Source organism: Dasypus novemcinctus, chromosome 3 (genome assembly GCF_030445035.2).
Source record: "Dasypus novemcinctus isolate mDasNov1 chromosome 3, mDasNov1.1.hap2, whole genome shotgun sequence".
Classification (NCBI taxonomy): domain Eukaryota; kingdom Metazoa; phylum Chordata; class Mammalia; order Cingulata; family Dasypodidae; genus Dasypus; species Dasypus novemcinctus.
The window spans coordinates 27,652,871-27,671,900 of NC_080675.1; the positions used below are offsets into that span (position 1 = coordinate 27,652,871).

Genomic DNA, 19,030 nt, shown 5'->3' on the forward strand with positions numbered 1-19,030 from the left:
AGTTTTATTTAGCCTATATGTAAATTACTTTCAAGGTAGACCTTGGATTTCCTGGGGCTCATCTGTGTATATTCCTGGGTTGACGGGCCCTATGGCTTATGAACACTTAGGCAGCATGATATTGTACATATTCCAATTTAGGGAGTCTGGGGACAGAGATGTAGAAATATTAGTCTCTTTCTTTAAAATGAGGGAGCCAACGCTGTCGATTCCTGAAATTCTAACACTAGTTCTTTTGATCCAGGCTATTTGACTCTCCAGAAGAGCTAAATCCAAACAGCCAAAATGAAACAGATTTCCTTCATTTTTGTTTATCTGTGTTCTTCTTTCAAACTGAGGCTACTTTTTGTCTGCACATTTTTCTGAGGAAGGCACTTGATTTCTCCACAGATGGTGTTCTATCTCTTAAACCAGGTTGAATTTTGAAACCCTGTATTCTCAATTGTTTTGTTTTGTCATTCCATTTAAAGAGTTATAGGTGGCTTGTTCTATGGGTCTATATATTATTTTTATTATTATTTTTCTTTATTCCTTCTTGGATAAGTGATCTAGACCCAAGTTTTCCCAGCAATTCAGGGTATGTGGATTTTCCTCAGCTTTATTTTTGTTTTCTTGGGTCCTACTTGAATCTTCTTCTCAGGCCTATAGATGTGTACAGTTCTAGGTGTTACTTTTAGTATTTGGCATGGTCTGTCTTAGTGTAATCCTTTAAGTCAAAAAAGGTATTGCCTCATATCTCCTAAGTGCCCTCCTAATCTGGAGAGAGTATTTGGACAACTATTATGTACTGACAGCGTGACTTCCTTCTCTATAGTTTTCTGGGATTTACAGCCTGAGAAAGAATGAAAGACATGTTTCTGATGTCTTAAAGTTGGGCAGTAGACATTGTTTCAATAGCAATTGAAAGGGCAGCTTTCTGTTTAATAGGGGTGTGGAATTTCTGAGGAAATGTTTAGAAGGGAGCAAGACTTTCTTCTGTCTTTTAGATGTGTTGATCTTGCTATGTTTCGAAGCATGAGTGGCCCATCAATTAGATATTTCAGCCTGGTTTTGTAATCCCTTAGACAGTAGACCTCTCTTCCATGTTCTGGCAAAAGAAAGTTGGAATAGGTTTAAAGATGCCCTTTAAAACCAGATGTTAGCATTGGTTCTTAAAATATTTATATTAATCATTTTATGTTTCCTAACATAATTTAGCTAAAATTTTTCTCTGATACATACAAGATATTTCAGGGAGTGGGTATAGCTCAGTGACTGACTGCCTGCTTCTCATGTACTAGGTCCCATGTTCAAACCCTGGTACCTCATTAAAAAAAAAAAAAAGGTATTTCAGAGGTAACTCAAAACATGTCTATTTGTGTTTGGAGGTTGTTTAAAAAGAATAAGACTCCTTTATGTTCTTTAATTTAGTTAAAAGAAAGCTTGGAAAAATCAATAGGCCAATTGCGGAGTCAACGTTTACTGAGAAATTCAGGAGGGAGAAGTATTTCTGTTACAAGTCTGAGTGCAAGTGACCTTGATGGTGGCACTGCAGCAGGTAAACTCTTCAAGTGTTCTGAAAATGTTTTTGTTTTAAAAATATTTCTGAAGCAAGTATTGAAAAAATTTAATCTTTGGAGAAACATAGCCTATACATAAAATTGTATAGATGAAAATGTCGAAAGATACAATTGTTAAGGACAGGAAGTATTATTTATTGTGCATGTTTTTAAATACACTAAATGGGACTTTGCTATTTGGAGTATATTACTTTTATTTTTCTCTCTGACTCCATATATCACATAGAGATTTATCTGCCAAAACAGGAATTTAATATTCTAACACCAAAGATTCAAAACAAACATGAAAATAAAGTTTACTATGTTGTATACTTTCTTGGTGTGGAGTCTTGCCCTAGCTTAATAGTTTTCCAGTTGTCTGATTATAAAATATCCTATGACACTTGTTAAGAACAGGTCAATGTTAACCTTGGCTTGCAGCTAGATTTTAATGGTTGGGTCAAAAGTGACAGTACTTAGTTTGCTTTTAATTAATTTACTTATACCTTATTATTGTATTGAGGTTTGTGTTTAAACAGAAAAGACTTATGAGTATGCAGTGAAGAGAGGTAACTCAAATAGAGTCATGTAGCTCACATTGTTAATATTGCTGTGGACCATTATAATAATGATTAAAAATTGGACTAGTTAATTTTTATGTAGTTTTTATTGATTTTTAAACACTGTTCAGATTTTAGTTTATTTGAAAAATTCTCTTTTATTAATATGTTATATTTTAGGGAATCATAAAAGTTTTTTTTTTAGCAATTTATTATTTTTATATAAGAGAAAATATGATCATAGTGTAACTTTTGACTTGTTCTATATCCAGGTTATGTCTTTTGTTCATTTTACTCACTTTAAGGGCAAGATTAGTTGGCACGATTAATGCCAGTTTTGTAGGACTTTATGGGCACAGTAGGATACTTGGGAAATAGTCTGGGTTAAAGCTTGTATGTTTATCTGTGTCTGACATGCATGTACTGAGTAAAATTTCAGATTGTTTTGTCTCATGCATTATTTAAGTTCCCTACCTTTTCTTTCAATTGTAAAGAGAGCCACCGTTTCCCACCTACCTCACCTCTGAAGGACTATGGGAATCTACAGGATATTAAACGAGTGAGGTCCAGAGCAGCAGGTGTCCGGTTTGTTCAGGAGCATGATGACATGGGCCAGGTACTTTGTACCATTCTGTATCTGTTTGCAGACATTGCCTTAATATTTTTATACAAATCACTTAACATTTGAGCTTTATGGCTATATTTTAGCCAATAGTTTAATTGCCAGTAACTTTGTACTGATCTTTTTTTAAAAAAAAACAAACAAAAAACACCTATATAATTTTCAATTTACTAATTTCATCATACATTTATTTTGAATTTCATTATGGAGGGTTATATGCTGCAGAACATTTAAAAGTGATTTTAGTTGGACATGTTTTGTTTCCTTGTCAGATGGTTCATTCTTCTGTAAGCCCCGCTAAATCAGCTACTTTCTATTTTGCTAAGTTTGGTTTAATATGAAAAAGTTATTTGTTGTGTGGCTGACCTGTCGATTTTTCCAGCATTAGTGTTTTTCTTACTGTTGAATCATTGATGGAGCTATTTTCTATTCAATAAAAAATTTCTTACTTTCTCTACATATTCACAAAGATTTCTAAAGTGTTAGTTTTATGGACGTGTTTCTTTTCCTGAATCTTTAAATTATTCTGCAAGAACTGAAATTTTTCCTTTGTTGCTTTGAACAGGTAAATTAATTAGAAAAGGGTTAAGAGAAGTTTCTGACTTTGACATCTCTGCTTTAGCAGTTTTAGGATATTCATCTATAGCCATAGATTGGTACAGCATAACTTTAACAGATAACAAGCACAAAATACATTAGAAAATGCTTTGTAGAAACTTTTCCTTGAATGTGTTATTTTTTGATAGATGCAGATATGATAGCATGGGCTACATGATTAAAACAAAGAACAAGATCTTAAAATTACTTTTTCTTTCATTCTGTTTATTTTCTACCTCTGTGCCAGGGACAATGCTTGTGCTTGGAAATAGTGACAAGCAAAAATAAACATGGTCTTGCCTTTTCATGGAGCTTATAATTTAGAGGGGGTGCTAGATATTAAATAAGTGCATAAGTCATACATATAATGGAATGAAGCTTAAGGCTTTGGGAATGTAAAATAGAGGGATCTGCCCTAGTCAGGGTAGACTTTGTCAAACAGAAAAGGCTGTTTGAGCTGATATCTGAACGTTGACTAAGACTCATTCTAGGTGGAAATAGGAGAGAAGCTAGCTTCTATAAGCAATTTAAAAAAGGTCATGTGGTTAAAGAAATATGAAGGGCTGAGACCATGTACAGCCTTGTAAGGGAGTGTCAAAATTATTCTGAAAAGATCACTATGGCTTTAGTGTGGAAAATGGAGTCAGTGTGAACAAACCAATTAGGATATTGTATTCTGAGTGTGAGACGATGGTCACTTAAATTAGGATTGTGAAATGGAGTTGGAAAAATTAGGTGGATTTTAGAGCTGTTTATGGTAAAAAAATGAAAGGTCTTGAAGATTTGTTGACTTTGTGGGGAAGGTGGAATGAGGGAAAGGAAGGTGTGAATGTTTCTGGTTTGCAAAATTGGAAAACCATGGTAGTACAATCTAAGTGGAGGTTTGTTGTTCATTTGCTATGCTAATTCCATTCCTTTTGTTTTTCCTTCTTTTAGGTCTGTTATCTTATGTTGACCTTTAGCTCCATGTGACTCTGTACTTTCTTAATGTCCCTAATGTAGAATCTGGCTAGTAGTTCATATATTTGTCTCCTATGTTAGATTGTAAGCCTCTTGTTTGCTGACATGATAGCTGGCACCAATTAGTTGCTTATTGTGCATTTCTTGAATGAATCAGTTTTGTTTCTGCAAGTCAGTATAATTAAAAAAATATATTGTGAAATATAGTATATGCATACATGTACAGTAATAACAATGAGCACTATGTAGTCACCACCCAGATGAGAAAGAGAAAATTATACTTCCAGAGCCTCTTTTTTGGTCCTCCTCTCCCCAAGGGGTATGTATTATCCTGACTTGTAGTAATCATTTTTTTGCTTTTTTAAAAAAAAAAAATATCATTTTTACTACTTAGAAAATGTTTAATGGTGCCTGCCTTTAGAGCTTGTGTAAGTAGAATAATGCTGTATGTCTTCTATTGTATCTTACTTTTTTCATTTGATGTTATGTTTTGGAGATTCAGACTTACTAATGTGTGGTAGAGTGTTTCATTTTCATTGCTGTTATGATATTTCACTGGTGGAGTATACCACTATTTATTTACCTCCAGTCTACTCTTGATGGACTTTTGACTTGTTTCCAGTGTTTCCATTATGAACAATGCTGTTCTAAACATTATTGTACATGGTTCCTGGTGCATGTGGGTAAGAGTTAAAATTTTTAAGATCAGGGGCCAGCAAACTATAGCCTCTGGGCTGTTCTAATGAAGTTTAATTGAAACACAGCCATGATTATTCATTTATGGCTGCTTTTGCCCTAAACAACAAAGTGGAGTAGATCATATAGTCTGAAAACCTGAAATATTTACTCTTTTGGCCCTTTATAGAAAAGTTTGCCGACTCCTACTCTAGAGTATATACTAGAAATAGAATTGCTGTACTATAGAGGATGTGGTGGTTAATGTTATGTATAGCCTTTTAAAAATCGCTTTTCTTTTAGAAAATATTTTGTTTCTTTCAGAATAGCTAATTTTATTCTATTCAGCCATTATTGAATTTGGCCATTATTGCAAAGAAACAAGATTTTATTTTTACCCTGAGTGAATTTTCTTGGAAGAATTCAATAGAATCCTAAATGGATAACTATGTTTTGCCTTTATTAGCTTCATGCTTTGCATCAGTCCCTCCGAGACCTCAGCAATGAACAAGTTCGCCTTGGAGATGATCTCAACCGGGAATTTTCAAGAAGAAGCCGGTAAAAGCAGAATATAGTTTTCATTGGAGGCATGAATTATTAGGAGAATGAAATAGGTTCTGTAATTGACATGTTTATATAGATTTTAAAAACAGTGTTGTGTTTTTCTACCAGTATTTAAAAATTTATTAATAGCACATTTCAAGCCCCTTTGAATTTAGAAGTATCATGATTCAACATTAGACAGATTACTTCATATTTCTAAAAACACTTAAACTTATAAAATAGAACCTTGGCATTACTACGAGATACATTGTGACACCTTAGCAAACAGGTTAATTTGCAAATACATTGGGGATGTGGGGAATGTATGAGGATACCAGCTGACGCTTGACATTGTAGAATTAAAAAAAAAAGCATAATGTGGAATTTGTTAATGGATATGAACCACTGTAGAATCTGACATTTTAGTTTTCAGTTGAAATCTTTGAAAGCCGGTTTACATCAGTCCAGTCTTTGCAATTTTGCCAATTCTGAATAGTGTCCAAGAACTATAATTTTTTCAATTTCTTTTCATTTTCATCATTAGCAGTAGCAGTTGGCTTTCTTTTGGGGGCCATATTTTTCCAAGAAACAAAGATTTGTAAGAGTTACAGTCTTTATACAGCAATGATTAGGGAACAACAAAGCTGAATTGAAATCCTTATTCCAAGCTTACTCACTAACTCTCCCTCCAGGTAACTAATTCATGCTGCACATCAGTTCTGTGTTGCTGCATCAAAACAAGTAAAAACTGAATATTAAATCAATACATAGAAACAATAGTCTGCATAACATGTGCTTTTATAGGAGAAAGTTAGGGCATTTAGAAATTTGATTTAAACTAGTACTATTACCATGACTATTCGTAACTGTTTTTTTTTTTTTTTAAAGATTTATTTTTTTATTTATTTAATTTCCCTCCCCTCCCCGGTTGTCTGTTTTCTGTGTCTTTTTGCTGCGGCTTGTTTCTCTGTCCGCTTCTGTTGTCAGCGGCATGGGAAGTGTGGGCGGCAGCCATTCCTGGGCAGGCTGCACTTTCTTTCACGCTGGGCGGCTCTCCTTATGGGTGCACTCCTTGCGCGTGGGGCTCCCCTACGCGGGGGACACCCCTGTGTGGCAGGGCACTCCTTGCGCGCATCAGCACTGCGCATGGGCCAGCTCCACACGGGTCATGGAGGCCCGGGGCTTGAACTGCGGACCTCCCATGTGGTAGACGGATGCCCTAACCACTGGGCCAAAGTCCGTTTCCCTTAACTAATGTTTTTGAGCACTTATTTCATGGCAGGTAGTTTTAAGTTTAATTTTTTCAACAATCCTATGAACAAATAATTATCTCCATTTTATGGGCACAAAGAGATGAAATAGCTTAGTTTGGTGAAGATCACACAGAAGGGATGTGGTGGAGTCAGAACTTGAATTTAGGCAGCAAGGCCCAGAGTTTCTACTCTTTACCATTTTATATTATGTCTCAAGATAATTTTTACATGTAGCTTATTTGAATAAAGCTTTTAAATTTTGGAATTGTGGGCTATATTATTGTATTATATGGCTGATCTTTTAAATTATAAGTCTTAATATTTCTTTCTGACAAATTAATCAGCAGAATGGTACTTATTCTAATATAGTGTGTTCTTAGCTTAGAATGTCTTTTGTATACTGATTTTACACATTTGAAAGATGAATATAATATAAGCATTGGGAACAGGACTTTCAGGAAATAGTTATCCTTTAAGAAGATGCAGAGGGAGTTGCAGAGATGATTTAGTTGATGATGTAAGGCATCATTTGGATGTGCAATGATGAACTGAGACACTTTCTAGTCCATGGGCTGGATCTATCTGGTATTCATCTGTGTGACCCAGAAGCATATTTGAGGCTGAGAAACTTTAATACAAAATAGAAGTCAATTTCTTTTAAGACTTGGTGACTTAATTTTGTGCATGAATAAAATTCAAGCATCCAGTTCTACTTTATACCACAAACTTTTAATTCACTTTATAATAATGTTACTGGGTTTTGTCTATGTTTTTGACAATGCTGCAGAAATGAATTTCAAGAGCACATTGGGTGAGTTAGGCCAGTAATTTATTTAGGCAGGGAGGGACGAGAAATGGAAGAAAATAACAGACCATGGGTACCAGATGAAGAAGGGGCTGAAAAGTGATAAGGAGGGCTGATTTACAGACTACAATTTCCCATTGTAGATTATAAATACCCAGGTTTACTTGCTTAGTGATCCAAGCGGGGGAAGAAGGCAGCCAGAATCGGGGTCCAAAGGCAAGAGAGAGAATACAGGCCTTGCGCCTGCTTTTTGAACCATTTTTTTTTTGGGCCTGCTTTTTGAACCGGCCTTTGCTAATGGCTGGGGAGGAATTCCAGCTGTTTGCCATTTTGATTGATTACCCCCCACCCCCCATTAATCCCCCATGAGGAATATCTGGGGCTTCTCCTTCATTCAGAGGAAGTCTTTTTCTCAATGGTAGAATCTTGGGGAGGATCTTCCAGCAGCCATCTTGGGGGTATCGATGTCCATGTGGACTTCTTGGCAGGTTCCAGATCTGTCTGTTGATGCCCTATCTTACTAGCCTGCTTCAGTAATACTGAATAGGAAGTTACTAGGTTTAGCTTTATATTTGGTTCAGAAATGTTGGTCTTCCCATTAATTACATTAACATTTTTTTTTTGGACATTTATTGACCAAAGTACATTGGATAATAGATGTACATTACAAAGCATGCTTTTAGTTGTTTTCTGGGTGTATAAAGTTTTCTCAAACACATCACACTAAGTGTGCTCATTTTCACTTTATATTTCAACTGTGTCCTATTTTTGTCTTCTAAATATTGGATGTACTCTTGGTATAATTGCACAACCAAAGTAAGCCTAGCAGTGCATTATACTAACTGGGTCCCTGCTTATGTGAGCAAAGGAAAGTTGGAATCAACTGAAAAATGAGAGCCTCATTTTTTCTTTTGTCTAGCTTGTTTCTAAAGCTTGTGACCCAGATTCAAACTTTTAGTATCAGGCAAAACTTTGCCTCATATTGGCTCTATGTAGTTAGCTAATCTGAATTTAGTGATCTTGTGCAATGTTTGAAAACAGGTGCTCTTTGTACCATTCTCTGGATCTCTGCAGCTTTTCCAGTTTTAGTAAAGCACAATTACAGTAAAGTGACAATTCAGAAAAAGGAAGGTCAATATGGTCTATGCATATTGTGTAATAATGAGGATTTATAGCCACCTTCTTCTGAAATTAATATTTACATTAGAATGAATGGTATTCCATTATCTAGATTTATCAACTTTGCTAAGTGGTTTTAGATTGCATAAACATTTTTCAAGAGTTTAAAAGATGTATGAGGTTAAGTTTGCAAATATAATGGAAATGCTATATATCTTTTGAAGTGATAAAATCATTGTTGAAATTTTAAAGAAAATATGTTGTAATAATGCTGTTGTGAGTAACATTTTAATGACTCTTTTTGCCTGTTTTCTATTTCTGTACGTTCATTGTGGTGAATGTTCAGAGCATTATAATTACTTAGTCATTGAATGATAACATTCGTTAGTAGAAATTGGAAAGATTATTTGTGAAATTCTACAGAATTCCTTTTTCTATTTCCAGTATTTCCTGACATTAAATAAAAATTTTCAAGTCATTGATATAATTTAAAAACCTGCATTTAAGAAAGTTTTAAAGTTTAATTTAGAGTTATTTACAGAATTCATCTATTATGTTCTTAGCACATGTTATAAAAATAAAATCACAAGATAATGTGGCATATCCATTCATTCAAAAACAAGCAAAAATTCAAAAAAGAGGAAAGTTCCTCATAACTGCCTGATTCCATAGAACGATATTAGAAAATATGACTTCGGAAAGATGAGATATCTAACATACAATGATAAAATAGAATTATATGAAATTGAGATTCCAGACTTAAGGCAAGTTGAGAACCAAATCAACATCATTACAAGATGTATAAGTTAATTAGAAAAAACAAGGAACAGAACTGATAACAGTAAAAACTGGATTATAGAAATAGAGCATAGGATTGATAAAAATCATAGGAAATTCAGCTTAAAAAACCTGAAAGAGTAAGAAATTAGAGAAAAAGTGATGTTTGTGGAAGTCAAAGACACATCAATAAAAAGTATAAGTGGTATACAAACAGAACAACAAACAGAAATGAAAGATCAAAGATACACTGAATTAAATGAAGAGAGACCTGAATCTGAAGTTAAGTACATACAGTTTTCAGGGAATTTGATATGAAATACTAATTGTCAAGACATATCTTATTTAAGCTATAAAACTTCAAGTTTAAACGTATTAGTGATAATTAGTAATAACTCTCATGACCCTTACATTCATTTGCGAAATGATGCATTCCTAGATTTTAACAGTGATAAATTCTAGATGGTGATAATGTTTGCACTATATTTCTTTGTACTCTTCTATGGTTTAAAACTTCTAAACCAGCAGTTTCTTGGGAAGGGGGTGCAGATATGGTCTCTGATTGGAGTATGAATTTTACCACCATTCATTACTAGAACTTTCCAGTTATCCGAAAAAAAAACCTTACATCTGTTATGCATTAACTTCCCATTTCCTCAGCCCCCTCATCCCTGGTAGCCTGTACTTTACTTTTTGTCTCTATCAGTTTGCATATTCTCTAATATTTTCTTTGTGGTTTACATGGGGCTTAAATTTAACATCCTATAGTTAGAACATTATCATTTGGTTTGATTGCAACTTAACTTCAATAACATATACAAACTATGTTCCTATATGTCTTTTTTCCGCCAACTTTATGTAGGTCTTGTTACAAATTACATATTTCTACTTTATGAGTTCAGAGTCATTGATTTATCATTAAATTTTATGCATTTGACTTTTAGATGCTCAAAACTCATAGCTAAATGCTTTCTGTTTCTTTATACGTTTGTAATTTTTTGCTCTAAACTGGACATTTTGATGTTTTAGTGTGTTTTTGCTGGAATTCAGATTCTGAGGTGTATTTCCTTAAGCTTGTATTTAGCAAGTGTTATGTCAGAGCTTTCCTTGAATGCCAGGATCCAAAAAAAAAAAAAAGGATAAAGGAAGGAAGTAAACATCTTTCCTAGTCTTTCCAGATGGGCCTGAGTGAGTGCTCTCCTGAGTTTAGCTATATGATGAATTTGAAATTAGCTCATGGCAAATATGTACTGTTTTCTTTTATCCTTTTTGTACATGTGTCTTGTCCAAGACATGTGTGCATGGCCCTAGTTATTCCTCAATTTACATGGATCTGAATGTTTTCTAGGAAGCAGCATTTCCTCATTAGAATTGCGCTGTATGTCCCATAGCCAGGCATCTGTGATTTGACTGTTCTATGGTGAACTGCCTTCTATTAATACATGCAGAGCAAGTTCTGGGATGGGGAACCTGTGACAAGTGTCCAGGTTGTCTTTTGGGCTGCCATTTGGCAGACTGGCCTATACATGTGTGATCCCTGTATACGCATGAAGGTTACTCTGCAACCTATGGAACCTGGATCAGGGACCCATGCTGGAAGTATGGGCTGGCTCTATTCTGACACAGTGAGGGGATGGGAGAGGGGCTTAGTCAGGGTGCCACAAAATCCTACCATTTTTAAGTTGCCTTTTTCTTGATTCACCACTCACCCTGTTAACTGCAATTCTTTAACTGTTTTCTCAGTAGAAACTGAGAAAGAGATTTCTACCAATTCTTGCTAGTTTTACAAAGCTTTTGCTGGGAGGGACGAAGCTCTGAATCATCTCACTCCTTCTTCTTGATTGTCAACCAATGTGTTTTCAGCAATCTATGCCTTAAGCCTTCCAGATGTTTCTGATATTTGCTAGAGTATTTATTCAGTAGAGTATTATGCCATAATATGTTTATTATATTGCAAATTTCACTAATTGTGTATATTTTCTCAGCTGTCCAAATTTAAATAATTTTTCTTTGTCTAGTTCGGATGCTGAAACGAAAAGGGCTTTGGAAGAATTAAATGAAAAACTTAATGAAGCTCAGAGACCAGAAGTGGTGAGAAGTCTTCATTTATAAAAAGTTTTATTGATATGTAGATGGTTGAGAGGGTGGTCGGACTGGTTATATAATCTGTGAAATTTACTGAACAGTGAAGTTTAACATATTTTAACTTTTGGGTTGGTGCATGCCACTTATGTAAAAAATAAATTTTTTTAATCTGTTATCACATATTGTAGCAGTTTGATATTGTTTATGAATTCCAAAAAAGGTAGTTGATTATGTTTGTAAACTGGTCTGTTCCTCTGGGGATGATACCCTTTGATTGTATTAGATTCAGCTGAGATGCCTTTGATTAAATTATGTTAAGATTAGGGATTTGATTTGACATGTCATTTTAGGGCAACTCAGTTTGAGTCATTGCCCCCTTTGTGGGCTATATAAATGGACATTCACTTAACAGGGAACACAGAAGTAGATACACATGAGAAGAACATAAGAGGGAGAGAGACAGCTCCATAGACATGGCAGTGTCCCAGGAAGAGAGATGAGCTATTTGCCTCATAGTTTGGAGCTGAAGACACCAGAGCTCTGAGTAGCTGGGCAGGCCTGGAAAGAAATGAGCCCTCCATCCTACAGCTGAGATAAGAAGAAGCTGGGCCCATGGAGCCTTAAGTGAGCGAAGGCGGCTGAACCCTCACACACATTGCCCACCATCTTGCTTTATCCATGGCAACAGGCGTTTGGTGAGGAAATACCTCTTATGGTACCCTTAGTTGGACTCGTTAGGGCCTTGTAACTGTAAGCTTCTACCCCAAATAAATACGCTTTATAGAAGTAAACAGGCTTCTGGTATTTTGCATCAGCACCCCTTTGGCTGACATACAATTTCCTTGCTGTCTTGGCATTTTTTGTTGGACACAGGCCAGTTGAAAACACCCATATTTTTCGAGTTTTATTTTCTCATACTTGGGTCTCATACTTGGGATTTTTATCATCACTATCCTTCATGGAATTCAGGTAAAAAATAAAGTGGTTTCAGTATACATTTCTCTGCATCATCAGGTTTTCTTAGGAGAAAATTATCAGTAGAAATTGCCACTAAACTATTGCAAATTTGTCAACTTCAGGAATGCTGAGTATTCATTTTTCACAATGCTTTTTGGTTTTTCAAGGAAAGAAAGTTTGCATATTATTTTTTCTTAATATAATTTATTCAAGCTGTAGTTTCCTTGTTAAAGTTGATAATTTTTCTCTATTCATTGTGTTTATAATTCCTTACATAGATATGTTGAGTTCATTTTGGAGTCTGAATTTATTGGCTGCATATGCCAAGAGATGATATGCTGTACTTGGAACATAATAGCTCAGTTATTGCTCTTATTGCAGTGAAACTTTGACTGTTTGAAAAATATTGAATAAGCCCCTTGCTTCAGAAAAGCCCCGTCTGTGATTTTGGAACTGATTTCTTTTTTTAAAAAAAAGATTTATTTATTTATTTATTTCTCTCCCCGCCCCTGCCCCTGCCCCTGACCCAGTTGTCTGTTCTCTGTGTCTATTTGCTGTGTGTTCTTTGTCTGCTTCTGTTGTTGTCAGCAGCATGGGAATCTGTGTTTCTTTTTGTTGTGTCATCTTGTTGCATCAGCTCTCCGTGTGTGCGGTGCTATTCTTGGGCAGACTGCACTTTCTTTTGCACTGGGCAACTCACCTTATGGGGCACACTTCTTGCACACGGCACGTGGGGCTCCCCCACGCAGGGACACCCCTGCATGGCACAGCACTCCTTGCGCACATCAGCACTGTGCGTGGGCCATCTCCACACGGGTCAAGGAGGCTCGGGGTTTGAACCTCGGACCTCCCATGTGGTAGGTGGACGCCCTAACCACTGGGCCATATCCGCCTCCCTGGAACTGGTTTCCTTAAAACTCTTTTCTTGGTGTCTCTTATTGAATTTTAATCTAATTCCATTTTCCATCTTTTTTTCTGTGGTTAGTGCTTTTTTTCACCTGTTTAAAATTATTCCCTATCCTCAGATCATGAAGATATACTCTCATGTCATCTCCTAGAAGTTTATTGTTTTGCCTGTCACATTTAGACCTAAAATCACTTGAAATTGATTTTTTGTTTATTGTGGAAGTAGTAGCATTACATTGTTATATGTATATCCACTTGATCCAGTTCTGTTTATTAAAAGGACCATTCTTTCCCCTCTGCTCTACAGTACTGTCTTTGTCATAGTTAGATATTCACATGTCCTGATATCTGTCTTTAGGTTCTTTGTTTGACTACTGTTCTATTTGCCTATCCCAATGCTAAATCTACACTTTGGTAATTAATGTTGCTCTATAATAACTTGTGATGTGGCAGAATAAGTCCCTTTCACTTTATTCTTTTTCAAGCTTGTCTTTTTTATTCTTTGCTCTTTACATTTCCATAATAATTATAGAATCAGCATATGAATTTATTCAATAAATATGGTGGGCTCATGATTATATCACATTGTTTCTATAGGTTAAATTGGAGAGAGTTGAAATCTTTTTAATATTGAACCTTCTAATTAATGAACATGGTATATCTTCTAATAATGTTTTAGTCTTTTACTTAGAAGGTTATATCTTATATGTTTTTTGTAATTTTTATTCATAGAATTTGATTTTTTTCTATGTTATAAAATATCATTTAATATTTTTAAAAATTTAGTATAACAATTTTATCTTTATTTGGAGAATTCATCTTTTACATTTAATGTAATTATTGATACAGTGTAGTTTGTATAAATCAACCATATTACTGTTTGCTTTCTCTTTGTCCTACCTATAATGTTTCCGTTTTTCATTTTTCATGTTTTTGTTTGGCTTCATTACTTTTCCTTTTTCTTTTTTTAAAATTTTCAATTGTAGTTTGCATTTATTTATTTACTTAAAAATATTTTTTCAAACCAGCACCCTGTCACTTCCTCGTCCAGTAACCTCTAATCTATTTTTTTCTTTGCAGAGAAAAATTGCATAGATAATCTGAGGCCTAAGATGATATTATATATATAAGTATGTATATTTGCTTCTTGCTGGAGGCTTGGCACAGTAGCAATCATGAATTGCTTTGAGATGTCTTGAAGTTAAGCTTCCGTGCCTGCCATGTCTCAATTCTGGTTAAACCTTACGACTAGTTTGTAGTCCTTCATGATTCCAGAAGGCTGCAGGATTTTCAAGAGGCCCATTTCTTGGCAGGGTCTCACTCTAGTTTTTCCCTTTAGTTCCACCACTTTTTAAAATTTTTTTTATTTTTTACTTTATTTAACTTCTCAATGTCTTAGCTGCCTCTTCTGGAATGGTCTGGTATTGTTTAATGGGAACAATGACCTCAAAAGTTGTACTGACTTATCTGAGTTTCTTGATTCTCCTATATCCTGGCCTCTTATGTCCTTACTGCTTTTGTCTCTCTAAGACCTTAAAACAGATTTTTATTTAAAATAGTCTTCCTTTCAGGAGGTATCTCTTAGGTAATGTATACTACTAAGCTAAGTTTCAATTTCACAAGAACAAGGTTCATAAGTATAGCTATCAATGTCAAGGGCCTGGCATATTGGTATGTCCTCCTTTGCTAGGTACTGCCCATGTACTCTAGGGATTCTTGCCACTCTGTTAGAGAATGTAGTAGGATTTTCCAGGATGGGAATTCAGTATTCTTTTGGTTATTGTGTGGGTCTTCTCCCACCGAGACAAACCCATGACCGCTTGACCATATTAAATTTCCAGAAAGGCATGCCCCAGGTACACCCCTCCCCATCACCAATACCCTGCACCAGTGATTCTCCCCTGCCACAGTTGGAACCCTTCTGCAATCCAAAACCTCCCCTAAAACAAAGCCAAGAAAATAAATGAATAAAAATAATAAAAAATAATAATTAAAAAACACAAAAATACAAAAATACAAAATAAAATAAAAAATTAAAAAAATTTTTCATTGTCTTTCATCAACCATAAGAAATGTTATCTTTTTTGTAAACTGATAGTTTCTTCTGTATGTTCCCCCAGTATCTTATTTTTTTTCACTTTATTTTCAAAGAAGCTTTAGGTACAGAAAAGTCATAGAAAATACAGGGTGTTCCCCTATGCCCCACCCCTTCCCCTTACATTTTCCCCTATTGATAACATCTTACATGAGTATGGTACATTTGTTACAGATGATGGAAAAATATTTAAACATTGCTACTCACCATGATCAATAGTTTACATTATGGATTACATTTTGTACTGTACACTTTTATAGGTTTTGACGAAGTTTATAATATCCTATATCCATCACTGCAAGATCATGCTGAATGATTACAAGGTCCTACCAATGCCCTCTGTTCAGTTTTTCCCTCCTTCTCCACTTAGAACCTATGATCACCACTAAGTTTTTGGAGAAACTAAGTTTTGGAGAATAAGGTTCATAATTAAATGATGCATTAATATTAAGGGCTTGACTTGACATATTGGTCTGTTTTCCAAGTGCCAACTAGCGATGCATTTGGAAAAAGATCTTGATCAAAAGGGGGAAATATTAAATACAAATGAGTTTTTATGGCTAAATGATTTCAAAGTTAGTTGGTAGGTCATTCTAGCGGTTACCCTTATGCATGTCTCAGGAGAATCTCATTGACTGCCACAGTAAACAGTGCCTCAAGCTGGAGTGTTCCTGAGGTCTCTAGAGACATCTACACACTATAGTCAGGGCAGACAATCCCATGAAATTGTCAACTTGTCAGTGGACCTTACCTTGGAAAATATCTTCCCCAACATAGCAGAGTTAAACTCATTTATAATTTCCTTATACGTAGCTCTTCTGCCCCTTTTATTTGAACCTGTAATTTGCATTATACTCATTAAATATAAATCTTCGGTCTGTGCATATGGTGGTTGAGCCCTGGATCTCAGCAGAGTTACAACACTTACACTCCAGTTCATCGGACTCACCCATGACAACTAACAAAAAGATGATGATGGGCAATGCCCATCCCAAAAGAACAGGATTAACAACTGCAAGCAAGACAGTTCCATCTGTTCCAATGGATGTAAGCCCCCTCTCATTCAGAAAGAACAGTCATCACCATCCTAAAATCCTCAAGATTGAGGAATAAACAAACATAAGTGGGGAATGGACTAAAGTAGACTTACTCTAGCAATGGAAAAACCTGTAGCATTGATATAGAGGTAGTGGTCACAGAGTTCTGAGGGAAGAGGGAAGAATAGATGTGACATGGGGCATTTTTTGGATAATGAAATGGTTCTGAATGACATTTCAATGACAGATACAGGCCATTATACATTTTGTCAAAACCTAAAAACATGTCTGGTGCAAAGTGTAAGCTATAATGTAAACTATAGGCCATGGTTAGGAGCAATGCTTCAATTTTAGTTAATCAATTGTAACAAGTGTGCCACACTAATGAAAGATTTTGTTAATGGGGATAAGTTTGGGAGGGGTGGGGATGGGGTATATGGGAATTCCCCTATTTTTTCAATGTATCATTTATATAATCTAAAGCTTCTTTAAAAATAAAGTAAAATAAAATATGCCTTCCTGACTTTTCTAGCTGTTTTCTGTGGAAGGATTGGTCTGAATTATGTAGTCTGCTATTTTTAGAAGTGAAAATTCCCAAAATTTCTTTTACCTATCAAGTTCAGTGGCTGTGCTTTTTAGTTATATTGCACAAAGATCTTATGAAGTTTATTAGCTACTGTCTGAGGTTTCTTTATTTGCAACATAGGTATACAATTTGTGAGTTTGCTTGTAACAAGGGCTTTGATTGAAACTCACATATCCTCAGTGTTCTGCTGAGGTTCATGTAGACCTGAGATTGTCATAGCAACATTCAGTTGTACTTCCATGCTGTTTGTTTCAAGTTTTAGAAACTTTGGATTGTTTGAGGTTTGGGTTTGATGTCCTAAGTTGCCTAGTGCACATTACATTGGTTAGGTTTCATGTTTCACTGCTTAACAAGGTGTATTAATCAGCCAAAGGGGTGCTGATGCAAAATACTAGAAATCTGTTGACTTTTATAAAGAGTATTTATCTGGAGTAGAAGCTTACAGGCTGTAAAGTGTAAGTTACTTCCCTCCTCAAAGTCTATTGCCATGTGTTGGGGCAAGATGGCTGCCAACATCTGCTAAGAGAGTTCAAGCTTCTTGGGTTCCTCTCTTCCCGGGGCTCTGCTTTTCTCCAGACTGAGCTCCTCTGTTTTCTCCACGAGGTCAGCTGTAGACTATGAGGCTTTCTAAACTTTGCAGCGCTCCACAAGACCAGCTGTAGACTATCAGGCAAATGGCTATGTCTCTTTCACCTGGGCTTCTGCCCTGTCTAAGGAGCTGTCTCTATTCCTCTGTGTTCTTCTCCTGGATGTTCACTTCCCGAGCTCCAACTCAAAACTCCAACTAACTACTCTGCTCTGCTGTGCAGTTTCATCTATACAACCTACAGACATGGCCCAATCAAACCCCTAATCATAATTTAATCACGTCCAGGTACAAACCAGTTTATAAACATAAGCCAATATCTATTTTTGGAATTCATAAATCATATCAAACTGCTACACAAGAGTTGACATTTCTTTAACATGGCAAATAAAATTAAAAAGTATCATCTACCTATGTTCTAGAGTTATATTATATATCAAAACTGTAACCGCTGAGGTAAAAGTTAACAGTTGGCTGAATCCAAAGAAAATCTAAGTTGATAATACAATTGGATGATACCCTTACTAGTGCTCAGCTCACTGATGTGTACATTTCCCTATTTTATGCAGCTAAGCAGTTTGCCGAGCTCACCAGATCAAAGCCTTTTGTAATGTCTAAACCCAGAAAATTTTAGATAGCCTGATTGTGTGCCTTCCATTGAATTGTGCTTCTGCCAATTCTTCACATCAGGTTGTGATGTTATTCCTTATTTTCTTCTTTCTATAATTACAGTTTTTCTTAAATTAAGGTTTTCTCATTAACTGCATGGAGGACATCACAGTCCTAACATTGGTTGTATGTATTCCTGATTAAGAAACAATCATTTAATGTAAAACTTACAGTTGCAAAAATACTGAGTTTTAGAAGGTCTTCTGAAGGCCACATGATGTTTACTTCCAATTTGTACAAATGCTTAATATAGATTTTGTGACTCACTTATTCCAACTGAAGTCAACATTTACATTTTATAACTGTTTGACATATTGTGTTGTATTTGTGAATTCATGATAGCATGCTGTCAGAGAAGATACAGTTTTGTTATTTGAGTGTTAATCTTTTCAGAGGCTGCAGCTGTTTCCCCATCCAGATTTAAGTTTAAAATAAAATTAGCAAAGTGATGTACATTCTCTGTGGAAAACTTTTAAATATTGTACAAATATATGAAGTAAAAATGGACAGCTCCCTTTTGCTTCCACCAATTTTACATTCCATTTGTAACCACAGTTACTCATATTTGTGTATTTTTTGGAGGCTGCAATTGCCTATCATGCTTTTTCTGAGCAACTGAGATATATCTTAAAAGTTTATGGAACACATATTTCTTTGAAA

At 35.4% G+C, this 19,030-nt stretch overlaps 1 protein-coding gene across 8 annotated transcripts in view; it reads left to right on the plus strand.

Moving 5' to 3' along the window:
- Positions 1 to 19,030, plus strand: part of CEP128 (centrosomal protein 128) — a 478,155-nt gene that overhangs the window by 42,925 nt on the left and 416,200 nt on the right. For all 8 annotated transcript variants that reach the window (XM_058292841.2, XM_058292852.2, XM_058292854.2 and 5 more), the window contains 4 exons: positions 1,411 to 1,537; positions 2,593 to 2,714; positions 5,419 to 5,510; positions 11,468 to 11,540. In XM_058292841.2, the coding sequence (XP_058148824.1) occupies positions 1,411 to 1,537; positions 2,593 to 2,714; positions 5,419 to 5,510; positions 11,468 to 11,540 (414 nt within the window). The remainder of the gene's footprint in view (positions 1 to 1,410; positions 1,538 to 2,592; positions 2,715 to 5,418; positions 5,511 to 11,467; positions 11,541 to 19,030) is intronic.